This window comes from Copidosoma floridanum, unplaced genomic scaffold (genome assembly GCF_036245765.1).
Source record: "Copidosoma floridanum isolate Cflo_tuat_1 unplaced genomic scaffold, Cflo_Japanese_pri ptg000026l, whole genome shotgun sequence".
Taxonomy (NCBI): domain Eukaryota; kingdom Metazoa; phylum Arthropoda; class Insecta; order Hymenoptera; family Encyrtidae; genus Copidosoma; species Copidosoma floridanum.
Window position 1 is genome coordinate 11701631 of NW_028321903.1, and position 17196 is coordinate 11718826.

General features: G+C 35.5%; 1 protein-coding gene across 5 annotated transcripts in view; it reads right to left on the minus strand.

Annotated features, from left to right (window-relative positions):
• The window catches only part of Ecr (ecdysone receptor), a 389856-nt gene that overhangs the window by 156705 nt on the left and 215955 nt on the right, over positions 1-17196 (minus strand). For 3 of the 5 annotated variants that reach the window (XM_089595622.1, XM_089595623.1, XM_089595620.1), the window contains one exon: positions 10325-10698. In XM_089595622.1, coding sequence (XP_089451748.1) covers positions 10325-10698 — 374 coding nt within the window. The remainder of the gene's footprint in view (positions 1-10324; positions 10699-17196) is intronic. The other 2 variants (XM_089595624.1, XM_089595621.1) reach the window with 1 other exon arrangement.

Here is a 17196-nt window from a genome sequence, read left to right on the forward strand (position 1 = left end):
GATTTTTGTCAAAGGTATTGATATTTTTTTTGAAATAATCTTTGCATTAAAAAAATTTTTTTACTATACTGTTAAAAGAACCATGTAACATGTGCTTTATAACTTTTTTTTATTCATTGTTATCGTTACATGGGAATTCAGCAAATGTATTCGCTTTAACATCTTCTGAATGTAATAATTTGTTACCCGAATATAATGTTACCAAAAGACAAGCATGCAGCAAACCTCTTTCATTAAACTGTATAGTATGCATGGAGTAAACAATATTACCAAAAAAATTATTTTTGTTGTTACTTATGAAACAAATAGTAATTTTGTTCACAATTACTTAACAATAATGTTTACTGTAATTTTTACTGTAATGTAATTTGGTGTCGTACTATTTAAAGATAAAGAAAAATACTCCTAACTTGTACGATTTTTCATTGCAAATCATCTATTCTCTATCTATTAATATAAAAAAATATAATATCGGTGTGTACGTATATTTTCTACACGTTTCAAAACTACTTGACAATAGGGACGAAACTTTGGTAATACGTTGTGTAAATATCGGCGAAGGTCTCTGATGTACTGTTTTTTTTGTTTTTTTTGGACGCTGTATCAGTACAATTCGAAAATGGATAATGCGTGTATTTTACAGTGGTAAATGTACGTGAAAGAGCAACATTACTACCAGCAACACCTTTAACTGCGTTCTTCTCATTGTACGCAAAACTTATGTTCGCAAAAACATTACTTTATTTAGAAGTGACCCAATATCTGATAATAAGTTTCAATGTCACAAGCAAGGCAAACTAGTTGAAGGACAGCAGAATTGATATTCATTTAACGCTTTGGAAAGTTTGTACACTGTTTATCCAAAATAACTAAAAATGTTTCCAACTACAATTGCTGTTAGTCAACATGCATGGACCAACTTCATTTCAACATTTAAAACCACTTTCCTACAAGCTTGCCAAGAATTTAGACACATTTGCTCATTTGGATACAACACTCGATAATGCATCAAATACTGCTCATCCACAGAAAATACGCACATTATACGCGATAATTCAAAGATGGAATTTACACTTAATGTGTATAATAAAGCATTGGTATTGATCGAAGACATGTTTGGCAATCGTTAACAAGAGATTGATTTAATTGAATATGTGAGCACAAAATCGGTCTGCAAACGATGCTTCCGATTGAGATTTGCAACGCAAAATAAAATTCAAGGTACATAATTTGGATACAATCGTAGAAATAAGTCTTTCGAAATTTCTTCCAGAACAGTGCATCGTGTATGACACAATAATGCAAACGATTGTAAATCAACACGATGGATTATACTTTCTAGATTCACCAGGTGCCATTGGAGAAACGTTTTTTATTTCAATCATTCTAGCAACTATCAGGTTATAAAATAAAATCGTATTGGCAGTTGCATCATTTTAAATTGCAGCAACTCTTCTGGATGGCGCTCCGAACAGCCTATTCGGCACTTAAATTGCTATTGAACATGCAAACCACAAATACTTCAACATGAAATATCAAACATAATTCTGAAATGGGCAAAGTTCCACGAGAATCACAAATCATCATATGGGATGAAGTTACTATGGCACACAAAAAGTCATTGGAAGCCCTAGATCAAATAATAAAAGACTTGAGAAAAAATACTCATTTTTTTGGTGGCACACTCATTTTACTATCTAAAATTTTTCGGCCAATTCTACCAGTTATCCCACGCTCAACACCTGCTGATGAATTCAATGTATGTACAAAATCTTCAGTTCTATGGTGACATTAAGAAGTTTACATTACGAACGAATATACGCATACAGTTACAAAATAATGAATTTGTCAGTTATGTCGCGAATCAATTGCTAGATGTTGGGAATGGAAAAATCGCAATGAATCAGTCCACACTGTATCAAATTGCCAACCAACTTCTGCAAGTTGACAAAAGATCAGAAAGTCTTCCTGACTATTGCATGGAATTACAAAAATCGTCATTGGCTCATTAAACGTGCTATTCTAGCAGCTAATAACATCGATATAAATGACATCAATATCATTATTCAAAATAAAATACCAGGCAAAGTGATAAGTGACATGTCTATTGATATTGTCATGAACCCTGACGAAGTTGCCAATTATCCAACGGGATTCTTGAATTCAGGGGGAAGGAGGGTCCTAAATTACAACAGTCCACTTCAATTTTGTAGAAAAACTATGAATGTTTATTTCAGCGACTTATATTTCGACGACAGCGATAGCCCAGTGCAACGACGGTTCATTATTTCCACAGCCCATCACGAGGTAGCTTACACTGACTTTCCATTTATGCTACTCTGCGATTGGCTGTCAAAATATTAAACAGCCGTTGCACTGAGCTGCCGCTGTCATCGAAATGACGTCACTGGAATAAACATTTATAGTTTGACTGCAAAATTGAAGCGGACTATCGTTATTTCAAACCCTCCCCTTTCCATCCATTGAGTGCCATTTGAATTCAAGCGGTTACAGTTTCCAGTAAGACTCGCATTCGCAATGACTATCAATGAAGCGCAAGAGCAATCCCTGCAAGTGTGTGAAGTGAAGCTAGAAAATCCTTGCTTCTCACATGGACAACTATATATGGCCTGCTCACGCGCTGGAAAACCGTATGATTTGTTCGTGAACGCACCAGAAGGAAAAACAAGAAATATTATTAATGCACAAGCACTCGAGTTAAAAAACTTCATAAAATTAGCATTAAATGAGCTCAAAATTATTCAGCAATACGCTAGCTTTTTATTTCAGTTCAACAGGATCTATGAGGTCGCGTCGAAGTAAAATGAAAGCCACCTGTAATCAAAGTAAGTGAATTTAGTTATAATATCCCCAAGTAAATTGTCAAATACTTTAGTCGTTCACCGACGGTATATCAAAAACAGAGTTGTTAGTCATACTACTGGGTATTTCATCTATCAACGACACTCTTCTCTAACGAACAAGCGACTTACGTCGAATTCCACACTAAATAACCAAGATTATCGAGTGCTACAAAAAAATAAGCATTCGAAACACCAACGATTCTGGCGTAATATCAGAAGACGTCCAGCCAGAGTACGATCTGCTCTAACACTTCAGGGTTTCATAGCTGTTTATATTACCAACCTGGTGCCACCAGAGCATAGATGAATAGTGAAATTGCTAACGCCAATGCTACGATGTGAGACAACATTTTGACAGTAATCGGGGCGATCTGCCGTGGACAACCGTCGAAGCGGGTGCACATTTTTCGAGAGCGCAAAAATATTGCAAAAATTTTTTTTTTGCAGTCTGATTCTGTTTATAATAGTACGCAAAAAAAAAGGATTTACCTGGTAATCAAAGAATTGTAATTTTTTGAGAGTTTTAAAGTATATGAATTATACAAATATCCTAAGAAATTGTTTAATTATTATGAAATTGTGAAATGGCCTTGCCAACGAGAAGTATCAACTAACCAAATTGTTTAATGGAATTAGTATTAGGAATTTGTTTATTTCGACGTATCGGAAAAAAAGTGTTTGTAACATTATTCATAAATGCAAATAAAACATGATAATTAAAAATAAAACTAGAATGATAAGTTGCATTAAAAAAAAAATGTCGACAGTTAAAATCGATCTCAAGATACCAAAACACTTCGAGCAGCAACACGAAGCTTCACCATTTTAGCTATCGGAACTCCGGTTCAGACAGATATTCAAGTCACATATGTTCATTGATAATTTCTGGAGCTAGTCTTACAGTTCCTAGCAATTATGATGAGGAAGAATAATAAACTGGTGGTTGTAGCTGAACTGCCATCCTTAAAAAAAGGTAAATATTTTTTCAAAATAATACTGGTATTTAGAATGAGTATTAAAAATACTGAAAAAATAAATAAAAGTATCTTAAAATCAAACGTCTGCGTGTAATTATGAGCACTTACAATTAGCTCCTCAATTTAGGTGAAAAATATTGATAGATAACATTGAAGAAAAAGCAAGAGCAAGAGTCATTTTAATATATAGCACATACTTGGTTTCAGTCAAAAGAGAGAAAAACTCGTGTCATCGCTTGATTTGGCTGTGCGCTCAGCTATATAGCTACAGTCGACATTTCCACTCCTTTCCTTGAAGGCACATATTCGGTATACCCTTTCCACGTGTCTCCAAAATGTGTGTCTATATGCTCATTTCCATGTGAATCCACTCCTATTCTCATAGGCACACGCTCTTCATTACGATTTTTTTACTCTCGAAAATATGCACCCACTTCGACGGCTGGCCACGGCAAGTCGCTCCGATCAGTGTCAAAAAGTCGTCTCGCATCATAGCATTAGTGTTAGAAATCTCTCTACTCATCTCTGACCAGAGCACCTATTACTATAGTAGCAAGCCAGGGAAGACAACCCTCAAAAGTTCGAGCAGCCACAGCGGCTGGAAATTTTACCAGCCTCCTCCTTAGTGGTTCATCCCAACAGCATACTCACGGGAGGAAGTATTCTTCAGGCCCTTTTTCTCGGTTAGCGGTGAGTGGTTGATTATCCGGGAAACGGTCTAAAGATAATACATTCTTCGGCCAGCGACATACCTCACTCCAGCACGATCTCCGTACGTTGAGACTCCAAGGGTAAGAGTCAAGCTACCCATAGCTGGCTCTCAATGATTGGAAACGATTGTAAGAAATGACTGAAAGTATCACAACTGACCCTTTTTATAGCCATAATAAGTATTTACCTAATAGTGACGCTATAAAAGAGAAATAAACTGGAGCAAACGGGACAGTCTTTTACAGGCAAACGTCACGATCCAATCTCTTTATCTTAGATCACCAAAATGACTAAGCTCTGCCAAAAAAAGAAACTGCTGTGGACACATACGTCTCTAGCGTAACACCCAGAGACGTTGTGAAAAAGCTCTAAAACTAGCTTTAACGCTTCAGAGCGTTGTGGTTTTCCTTACGACCAGTCTGATGCTACAAAAGCAGACTAGAAAAGACCACACTAAGGTATCCAGGCAGTCACGTTTATTCGAAATCTCAGTCAATAAAAAGTTTAGCTCACTAGCTCTTCTTAGGGCCATTGAACGTCAAACTACCTTGCTAACAAATATACTATAACTTGACGAAGTTGACAAAAAACAGCTCTTAGGGCTCACAAAAGTTTTTAACAAAGTTTAAAAAATGGGTGCATTGGAAGAAAAACTTGAAATACTTTTAATAGGTACAATTCAAGGCGTCAAGAAACTAACACAGAAAATTTATAGGAAACAGTAAAGTCGAAATCGACGAATAAAGAATCCAGTAAGTGAGAGATCAGCTTTCCATTATAACCCTGACATTAATTACTTCCAGCTATTTAAATAGATATAATGATATGTATTTGTATTTATTCTGAGGAGAGATAAGGCTTTAGGACCTCGATACTCTAGTAGTTAAGTACTGTGATTGAAAAAAAAAATTTTTCATTATATATTTTTTGTGAATTTTAAATCCTTACAGTTTTAACAAACAGCCCTTTTTATCTATTATAACGTAAGGAGGTGCATATTAATGGCCCTTTAGGACCAGCAACTATTTTGAGGTGTAAGGAATGCACGGTACTTATTAGCATCATTATATATTTTTTTAAACTCCCCTTCAGCGTATTCAACCAAAACGACATGGACTCCAGACAAAATTTTTTCAACTAGAAATACGTTTCACCACACAACGGTGCTCCACTTTATGAATCCCGGGCAAAGCCAAAACGGGGGGCCACTAGTATAGTATATTTTACGTCCAATCTGAAGGTCAGAACTAATTTTTTATCAAAACCTCTGACAATTGCTATTCTTCCATAAGAAATCTATACCCCAATTTTTGAAACTTGTTTGACATACACTAAAGCCATGAGTAACGGCCACAAATTGGAAGTTATTTCTTTGACCCGGTTTTTTCATTTTCTTGATAAAGAATAAAAAAAAACACAATTTGTGGTTTGATTTTAATAATTTTTAAACGTAAAATCCATTTTAAAAAGTTAAAAAAATTTTTGAAGTCATGTGACTTTATTTTTTTGTATAAAAAATTTTTTCAGTGAAGTAAAACACCATCTGTTTCTAAACTTTATCGCAAATCCTATCTACATGATTTTCTTTATGGTGCTAGGTGGCGTCGAAAATTGAAATACCCAAACGTAACGATATTTTTCTTGGATTTTATTATTTTTCTGTCAGATAATAAGCTTCTAGTTAATGGATAATGCCGATAATTTCTCAGTAGTTCGAATTTCATAATTCAAAAGGATGGATCTAATATGGTGAAGACTTTTTTACAATTTCAAAAGGAGTAAAAAAAAAAAAAATACATTATACTTCTTATTTTCTTAAATACATTGAATGTATTCTTTACTTTTTTGCTTAAATACACTAACTCAGAGTAAAAAATACATTAAATTTAATAATTTATGCTAAAATAAGTTTTCATCCATCTCTTAATTTGATTCAGAATTTTATTGTTTAAAAAATAAGTTTTGTTAACTTATTACGAGATGTCAGTCTTACACTGTGTACTAAGCAATCTTTTTTTTTAAAGAAAATTTATTCGCAAACATTCCTTGTTTTCTATTTAACACGGACGTTAAATGTCTTTATTCTTTTTTTCTCCAATTTTTAATAATAAGCATAAAAATCCCTCATCACTTGATTAAATATTAATATTCATTTGCAATATACAAAAATAAGACCGAAAAAACGATTTTATTCATTAGTTCCTAATAATTATACTTCTGTTACTATTTTTTATGACTAGTAGAATTTGACGAAAATCTCCTGCTTAAACAGTTATTTTATTTTTAAAATTGATTTCCGTGTTGTATGGATCTCTATAAGTTATGTCTATTATTTAATTCTAATGCTTTTTCAAGATTCATGGAAGCCTCGTCCCAAATATTTAATTAACTTTTTGTAATTTTTTTATGATTCTGAATAAAAAAAGGACTTTTAACATTGTTTAAACTGCAGATAATGAAAAGTTTTATGCCTTTCCATTTTTTTGAAAATAAAATAGAAGAAATACGAATCCAAGCCATTAATAATAATTTTTTACTCTGAAAAATAAAATACTACATGAAAGACTTTTCCTGATCCTCCAGAGCCATTTATGCAATTAATTTTCTTTCCGTTCACGAAGATTTCAAAATATTTTTCTCGTCATCATTCAACTAAATATACATAGATTCAAACATGCGATTACAGAATGAGATCTCCGTGTTACTATTATTTTGCTGTTAATTAATTTTTTTGGTGAGGATAAATTAAATAAACCACAGCATTTGCCTTTTTATTTTAGAATTGAGTTGAATAGAATGAAACGGTCATAGTTCTCTTCATAATAAGCAAAATCTTCTATAAGCTAATTCATCTAAATATAAGAAACACATCTTAAGGTGGCTCCTCACTATAAATCCCACAAGAGTAAGCATACTGCAACACAGCTTTTCATTGGCTGTGGAGGTTCTTGACTAAAAATGGATAGGTACCTATAGTCCCTTCAAAAAAAGTTTAGTCACATCTACACCGTTGACCTATATCGTACAATACAGTGACCCGAGCAGACGTATGTATACAAAAAGTACATAAGTCAGCCCAGCATTAAATTATTTTCTTAGTTCAGCGTCTCATTTATTTTTATTATAATTACGATTCCCCACAACTCCTATTCATTTTACATACAACTTTCTGACCAATTCAAACTACGCGGGCTACCGCTCTTCGGTGTAACAGACGCCCCACACTTTTCATATGTTCCGTGACTTGCACAGTTATCTAATATTTTCACAAAATATCCTATAAAACCCATGGTAATGTCCAAGTACCTGAATGTCGTTGGAAAGATTCTGATTTATCTGCTACATAGTTTTCTATTAAGAACTACAGTATCTTTGCTGAGATATCATACAACTTGCGCCACCAATTTGACGACCCTCCATAAGAGGCTATGTTACAGAGTCTATTTTCCAGTTAGTTTTTTTCAACAATTTTGGTGGTGACGAGGTCTAAAATTTTGGGAAAAGACTCCTTGCACCTTCAAGAATCATCCTTTAAAATATCATTTAATACTCCAGTGTTTTGATTTAGTGAGGAGCCACCTTAAATAAGCTATTGTAGTTTCTTTATATGTTTGCATTCTATATCGTAATACGTTATTAAGTCTTTAAATGATGTTGCACCGTTTATTTTGTTTAATATTAATTTTTCAAAAAAATCATTCATGATCTTTCGGAGAAAAAATGTTTAACCTCCTAATGGCAGTGTATTTTTGAGATTAATGTTACAGATAAAGTATTCTGGATTATTCATATTTTTTTAATGAGTCTGCATAGTTATCAACTTTATTTAATTTAAACCAAGCTGTTAAAGGGGATTGCCAACGTTTTTTTGTACATTTAATGTTTTTTTCTTTAAGTATTGATTTTTTTTTGTTTTTAAAACGTACCGGTAAAACTGCAACTGTATGACCTCTACCGTAAATTGGAAATTCTTATAATCTCCATGCGATTTTCACGGGACTTAAGTATTTACCATTCATCTAATTTTTACTTTTATCTAAAATTTCTTGATCGGAGAAATCAAATTTTCTAATATCAGCAAATGTTTTGCCACTGCCACAATAAATAAAAAAATCGAATAGCCCGGTAATAATTAGGAGACTGCCATAAAAAACTTTATAATAATTTTTTTCATTCGTCACGACACAAAATATTATTTTTTGTCTTTTTTTTCAAGAAAATTCGAAAAAATTTGTGAAAAAAACTTCCATCTTGTAACCGCCACTGACGGATTTGGTGCGCAATGTATTTGCACTATACTGTGACATTTTATGTCTGCTAATCACTTTGCGCCATAAGGCAAAATAATAAGCAAGTGAAAAGTATACCCACAGACATAGTATGCTATTGCGCCCTCGGACTAAAAGAACGTTGTTTGTACAAATATACAAAAACTCCGCTCTTCACGCAAGATTTGATTACTTTGCACCTATGGCGTAAAATAGTACATCATGTCACTAGGACATAAAGTGCGAACGTAAGCACTTGAAGGGCGCGGTTGTTGTATGTTTGTGCCTGAGTCTCGAATATTGTTTTTTTTACCGAGGGTACAAAGTTTAATTATGCGCCCAGTAAATCACGTAAGGTCATAGGGAAGAAAAGTATTTGAGAGAAATAAATTTTATGGATATTTTTACACATGTAACTTTTAAAAAATTTACGTGGGTCACTAGATCAATCATCAGCTTACCCCTGTAAAAAAGATAATAACTGCTAAGGAGTATTAAGAATATATTCAACTTATCAGTTGGTAAATGATAATGGAAGACAGCAGCCAAAGTTGGAATTTTTTTATACCTCGTGCGTATACGCCAAAAACTAAGTGAGTTTAGAGCTTTTTTTTCAACATTACCTGTGAATTACCTCAACTTGATCTGACGTAGATAGTACAACTTAGAGCTACAATATGCTTTGTACGTATTTGGCTATTGATTTATCTTTGCGTTTTTCTGTGGAATCGCTACGGTGAGCACACCTTATTTTATTTTAAAGCACTTTACCAAATAACACATCTTATACAGCTAAAAGGCATTTAATCATTTGTGTGTGCCATGTTTTTAATGCTATGAATCCTGAATCCACGTACTCTAAGTCAATCAAAAGAACTTCAGCTAGTTAGACTTCTAATTAAACTTGTGCTTGAACGTATTTAAAAAGAGGTCAGAAACGTAAATCAAGTTACCTGTCAAGTAAAACAATACATAAATTCATTAGTATAAATCTGTGTGAAGTAAAACTTACACTCAAACAGATTGCTTAATTGATAAACAACTTTGATTAGTTGTAAATACTTGATCTTAACTCCCATATCTATTCAACTTTACGTACATCAGTACCAAAAAATGTATCGGTTTTTGATAAGTTTAAAGTAGCTTTCAACAGTGAAGTGAAAGACGCGTATTCTAGAGTAAAATATCAAGTCTTTGGGGGTGCTACAAATAGCTCTTAACTCAAAGCTAGCCTATAGTCTGTGGTCAAATAATCTATTGTAAAAGCAGTTAAACAAGACTTAACCTAGATAAGCTAGATTTTTTCTCAGACTAAAATTCCCTAAAACATTGCAAGAAAAAAAAAAAAAAAAAAAAAAAAAAAAAAAAAAAAAAAATTGAGCTACTTTTAAAAAGCCTAAGAATTTTACACCCCTTACAGTGTAACAGAGTTTTTGTTGGATCCCATTTTAGAGTTATTGATATTGTCAGCGCTAGGTGATTTTTTTACGTGGTTTTAACGTACTTTTACCTTCTGAGCCTTCTTCTCTTTGCGCTTGACAGCACACTGAAATTCGGGTACAACACACTCTGGCCTCATACCAACGTGCAGGCACTTCTTCAGCCTGCACTCCTGACATTTACGTCTCATATACATATCTATTTCGCAGTTATTTCCATACTTGCATTGGTAGACAGCATTTTTGGTGATACTTCGCCTGAAAAAGCCTTTACAGCCCTCACACGTCAATGCATTGTAGTGGTATCCAGATGCCCGGTCACCACACACCAGGCATAGTTCCTCCTGCTGGCGTGGCGTTGGACCTTTTTTCTTCTTCGCATCACAGCTTTCGGCATTGTAGCCGTTCAGCGAGCTCTGCGGTGATAAATCATCCCTTCCTATGGACACAAAAGAATCAGCAACATTATTCGTTGTTCTCCTCCATACTTGTATGTATGTTAAATATTTCTATAAAGTGTGCATGGACTCTAATAGTGAATATTTTAAGATTTCAATTTAACGCCTACTTATTTTCCAGTACATCATCAACCAAATTTTTTTAAATTTGCTTGTTACTGAATATGATGTTTTTAAGTTTTTTTAATAAATATGAATATAAATAAATCCTGAAACTATACACCGTTAATGAGTTCTAATAAACATTTTCATGAATGTGTTTTAATAGTGATTTGAATATGGTTGATGATGTATAGCTATACAATGCTATTTTAGTTGTGTTTTTATAGGTAGCCATTATTTACGCTGATTTTATTGATGTCTAAGTTATGCTTAAAAGTTTTCAAACAACACGTAATTTATTCTCACAAGAATAAATGGACAGGGAATCATCGAGTTTTTTAACACATTTTAAGAACAGGCTAAACTGCTGAATAAAACGTAATTTATACAAAATGTTGAAAGAAACAAAATTCTCTCACCAACTTATTTAAAAACACCCTTTCACTTTAAAAACACTTTTACAAAGATCTTACAATCATCTATGGATCTACGATCTTAATTCAATTTTTTTTTAAATCCAATGCGTCTCTCGTACTAATCGTTATGAATGTAAAGTAAAATAATTCTTCTATTTGGGCTGCTAAAATGAATCCGCTTAATTTTTTTTTTTAATTTCTTTCCCCCATTTTTGCTTAGTAAGAATGCATTTTGACTACTCAGTATAATTTTGTTATTTGCAGTCGTTAATCGTTGCACAAACCGTCAGGTACACTTGCTGTACCTCATCTGGCGTTGAATTGACGTTCTGTTGCTACATCTTTTAAATAAAGTTCATGGAGAAGGAGATCACTTCTTATTTTACATATTTTCACTCGATGAACAATAACTTTTTGTAGACTGAATAAAAAGTAACCTAATTATCATAAATTTAAACGTACTGTTTGTATTTCATTGTTCCATGTTGTGTTGTAAATTATTTATTATTTAATTCTAAAATAAAAAAGATAAAAGCATAATATTTAAATTACAAACACTGCTTTGGTCTCATTTTTTTTATAGGCTTCTTATTAATTGATATATAAATTTATATGTATATATATATATATATATATATATATATATATATATTAGTGAGTTTAGCCAAATACTATAAAATCAATTTCCATTCCGATAATTTTAATTACCTTACATAATCCTATTTCAAAAATACAAATATCTCATCTTATCAAGAAAACAAGTAGAGGGGAGCCATTTCAAGTGTGGGGGAAGGCTGTGAGTGGCACAGGGGGCCAGTTTTTCGTAAGGTATTTTTTATTCGGTTACTGTAACGATGATATATGAAGGTTTTTCTCTTATTTTAAGGGTGGCTAAGGTAATAATTCGAAATTTTGAGAATAGCCTTGGGGCAGACGGATTTTGTGACTGAGTATGGCCTTGCAACGATTACAATAATACATACATGTTTATATATGTAGGTTATTATCTGCCGAATCCACCTAAAAATGGATTTTTCTGAAATATGAGGAATCTATTCTTACTGTGAATACAGGTAAGTTTCGTCAGATTCTAAGCAAGAAAGCCTTCAAGCTTCAATTTTTGCCGTTCTTTGCGATTGGAAGCGATTCTCAGCTCTACATTACTGTAAAAGAATTAATTGTCATGAAAAAATATTAAACTAAAGAAAAATCGGAAATCTACGGAAATTTCAGAAAAACTTCGTTCCAAGGCAAGAATGTTCAAAAATTGGCCAACGGGAATAAACTTTTCACAACAATCCCCATCTTTTAATCAAAGAGAATATAAAAGATAATTGTTTCATTCTGAAAAAAAAGTGCCTAGAATTATAAGTTTTTATAATTTTTGTAGTACTTAAAAGGTTGGATGTCCGACTTTTCAATATTAAATTCAGAACGATTACCACACAATTTATACCGTAACGACACCCTATCCAAGAAAGTATCCCGAACACAGAACGACCAGGACCTTGGTGGCCATGTGATTTTGAAAAATTTTAACGTTTAACTTATATATATACGTGGGTATACTTTCATTTCATAGGATAGCGGGACCAAGAGTAAGGTGATCGTGGATACTTTTTAGTCACGGAATGTCATAGATGTCTTGATTTTAATTACATGCTTTTCAACAAGACTTCGAAAAAAAATGTCATGTACTCGTACGTTGAAAAAAAAAATAACAAACCAAAGCTAGTTCTACATATATTTCATGCTTATTTGTTTTTTTGTTTTTATTCATTTTGTGAGTTTTATCGATTAGCTAATATTAAAAATTTTCCCGAACTGTTGTAAAAATGATTGAAAAGAATTAAAAACAAGTAGTTCTGAATGTTTTTAAAATACAAAATTTATTGGATAAATAATAGTCTCACTAATATATAAATGAAAGTCGCAAAAAATGTTGTAATCACTAACCACAAGAACTTCTCACTTGATCTTGCTAAAATTTTGCATACTAATTTTTGGCACTTCCTAAATGATTTTCGTATGATTTTCATCTTTAAAAAATTTATAAAAAATGGCACTAAATAAGTTTAAAATTTTGCAAAAATACGCTAGCTTTTCACTTTAGTTCAGCAGAATACGATTGGTGGCGTCGAAGTAAAATCGAAAGCACTTGCAATCGAAGTAAGAGGGTATGGTTGTAACATCCCCCATAAAAATGTCGATTGTCAAAGTCGTTCACTGGCAGTACATAAAAAAAAGATTTGTTAGTCGTGCAGCTAGGTATCCGTACCAACGACAATTTTCTAATGGACAAGTGACTTATGTTGAATTCCTTTCTAAACCACCAAAACTACCAAGTGCCACGAAAAAATGGGCGTTTTGAATGCCAACGTCTTCGGTATAATATCAAAAGACGTCAACCAGCCAGAACACAATCTGCTCTATCACTTTAGAGTTTTGTGGCCGTTCTTCCAGCTAATCTGGTGATACCAGAGTATCTTTTGCTACATCAACAAGCCAAGAAGAAGAACCCTGAGGAGTTCAGGCAGCCACATCAGCTGGAAATTTCATCAGTTTTTTCCTGAGTGGTTCGTTCTAACGACATAGAAATAGAGGAAGTATTCTCCAGGCCCACTTCCTTTACCAACGGTGAACGGTTGGATACCCGAGAAATTATCCAAAGACGAGAGATTTTTTGGCCAGCGTAGTATCTTCCTTCAGCACGATCTAAGAATAAGAGTCAAGTTACTGGTAACCGGCTCTCCATCACTAAGAACAATAGTGAGGAATGACTGGAAGTGTTACCACTGACCCTTTTCAGGATCATTATAAGTCTTTACGTTTACTTAATCACCATTAGTTTTATCGGTCTTTTTTAGCACTGTGTGACGTTAAACTATCTTGCCCACAAATATATATATATATATATATATATACATGTATATATATATATTTAAGACTGTTTCAAAAAAAGATTCGTCTATCAAAAGATTATATATAGCTGAACACTATTCAATCAAGTGTCATACGTCACGTAGCAGATATCACGAGCAAAATTAAACAGGTGTAATACCAATTTTCTGTAAAAAAAAATCGACTATAACTCGGCCTAGCATCTGAGACACTTCAAATTAAACATATAGATTCTCACAATAGTAGATTATTACCTTACGTTATTGCAAACGCGGGTTGAAGTCATGTTAAATTAAGTGTAACTTTTATTGAATTATACAGAGCTAAAAAATGAATTATATTAAAAACACTGAATAGGGAGCTTTTTCTTTCTGGACACCAGAAGAGAGCACCATTTTTTTCTTGACTGCTGGCAAGACACTATCTTCACAGTGTGTGCATGTTGCTGCCGCTACCAGCTGTCGGAGCAATGACAATGCTCGGTCCATGAGGCGCGAGATTGAAATTGAACAATCCACCGGCCAACAAGGCCACTGGAACAACCAGGAACGAATCAAAACTTTCGTCACCGCCGACCGAAGGACTCGGTCACATCGATGGCATCATCTTGGGCTGTAGGCTCCATTGTTGAATCTCAAATCAATAGTAGGGGGGTCAGTTTCGTGATAGGTCGCGTATAGTCTCCGGTGCTGGTTTTGATGGTAGCTGCTCAAACCAAGCCATCGTCATCAGTGTGGATAGTGATGATACGACTGAGCAGCCAATTTCCGCTAGGCTCGAGGATGGTCAGGTCTAGAACGATGAAAATATCATTGACCTGAAAGTTGCGCTTTTGAGTGGTCCACTTTGGCCGCTGTTGAAGGGTTCAATATTCAATATTCCCGACTCCTAAGAGACCATAACTGGTCATGTATGCCATGAATGAGCCACCAATGCGTCAGTCAGTCGATGCAGTCAGTCGAGGTCTCAAGACCGATGATAGAATGGAGAGGGCCTCTAACGAGAAAGTGATCAGGGGTGAAGACTTCAAGATCATCAGCGGTGCCAGTTAAAGAAGTAATTGGCCGATTATTGACTACCATCTCGATGGTGGCCAGGATAGTGGAAATTTCTTTAAATATCAAGTTCCTAGAGCCGATGGTACGTCAGAGATGACTTTTGACCGATTTCACTCTAGCCTCCTAGAGTCCTCCAAAATGTGGAGCATGGGGGGGAGGGGGGTAATGAAGTTCCATGTAATTCCTTATTCCAGTAAGACGGCCGGTCACAAGGTCCCAGCGTACTGCCTGTTGGAGCGCTTCGCGCAGTTCACGGTCTGTACCACGAAAACAAGTACCATAGTTGCTTTATATCTCAACCAGTCCACCACGGCGGTGGCTGCAGAATCGAGTAAGTATTCCCAGGTATGAGTTCATTGTAAGATTGCCAACAGGCTTTAGGTCAAGCGCTTCTTTACCTATGCATACAAAGACAGCGATATATCCTTTCCTCGTTTTCATGCCACGCCCTTTGACTGCTAGCGCGTTTGAGGGTCCAGCGTAGTTAACATCCGCGAGAGAAAGCTCGCACTAGGGATGATTCGGGCAGTTCGTAATGGGGCTATGAGTTAGATGGCCCCTCGAGCACGACATCTCCCATAGATAGGGCATTGTCGTTGATGAGCCTTGACAAGATGAGAGCCACCGATGATCCAGACCCGTTTGGCGACGTACGCGCTTGTCACCCGTACTCCTCTATGGAGTGAGCACTGGTATGCCCATGAAACTACAAGGTGGGCAAAAGTGCACATATGGTTTAGAATCGGTGGGTGTTGCTCGTCATAACTTAAACATGATTTCTGCAGACGACTTTTTACACGTAGAACTCCATCAGCTGAGAGGAACAAAACTAACAGAGTCAGTGAGTGATTGAAGGGGGAGTGAAGAGCCCGCTTGTAGGTATTCGATCTCAGTTTGAAAAGTCTGGCATTGTCTAAGGCGGACGCATGCGAGATATGATTCATTGTACTCAGTCGCTTTTACAGAGGCAAGGACGGTCATGTCTGAGCCTCGCCCAAGGCGTAATTTGACCCATCGTCGGATGCAAACTAGAAAGCGAAGAAGTCGAGTCAATTCAGAAAATTTTTCTTGTATAGAATGGACTTTCTGCAGCGTAACATAACATGCTTGAGTGCGGCTCTGGGCAAGTGGCTTGTTGGGTTAATGAGTAACAACTTCCTCGAGCCCCTCGTTCGGCAAATTGCTAAGCTACGTTAGACCTTCCCACCACGTACTCTGAAGGTTAAGCGTTGGGAGGTCGACGTCTCAAGAAGCTACATCTGCTGGGTTGGATTCGGTTGCGACGTATCATCAGATGTGCGGCAAAATAAGCTCCTGAATGTGAGCAATGTAGTTACCAACAAGTGCATTGTTGACGGGCTCAGCTGTTCAAATCCAATTTAGCTCAATATGGGAGTCACGCTTTGCATAGCAGTGGTTAACCAATACTGAAAGTTCCTGAGTAACCGAGTGCAGAATCGAGTGCGCTCTGAGTTCCAGACGGGGAATCAACATACGAGATGCAGGTGTCAAAGCTAGCTGGAGGCTACTTATGAATTACAATTTAGTTCTCGTAACAACCAAGCAGACGCGAACATCCCCAGAAAGAGTCTGAACCCACGAGTAAATGACTGTGGCCATGGCGCGGAAACTGGTGTCAGCGAATGCATGCAACTGTAATTAGGCTGATGGCTGATTGTCAATCTAACGTAGAATCACTATGCCTCCAACGTCTTGGAGTTGAGATGAGAATACGGACCACCTGCGAGCCATAGAAGCTGGTACTGGCTCGTCCCAGTTGAGGCAAGCTTGCCAAAGGTCTTGGATTAATAACCTTACGACCAAGACAGTGGGAGCAAGCCAACCGCATGGATCGAACAGCCACGCGAGCTCGGCGAAAATCGAACGACCTCTGGGACCAAAGTAATTTCCTAAATGAGAAGTGTACTCACGGTAACAAGATTGCACTTTGCATAAGAAAAATAATAGACGAGGCTTGGATACAAACAAACAGCATTTTTTC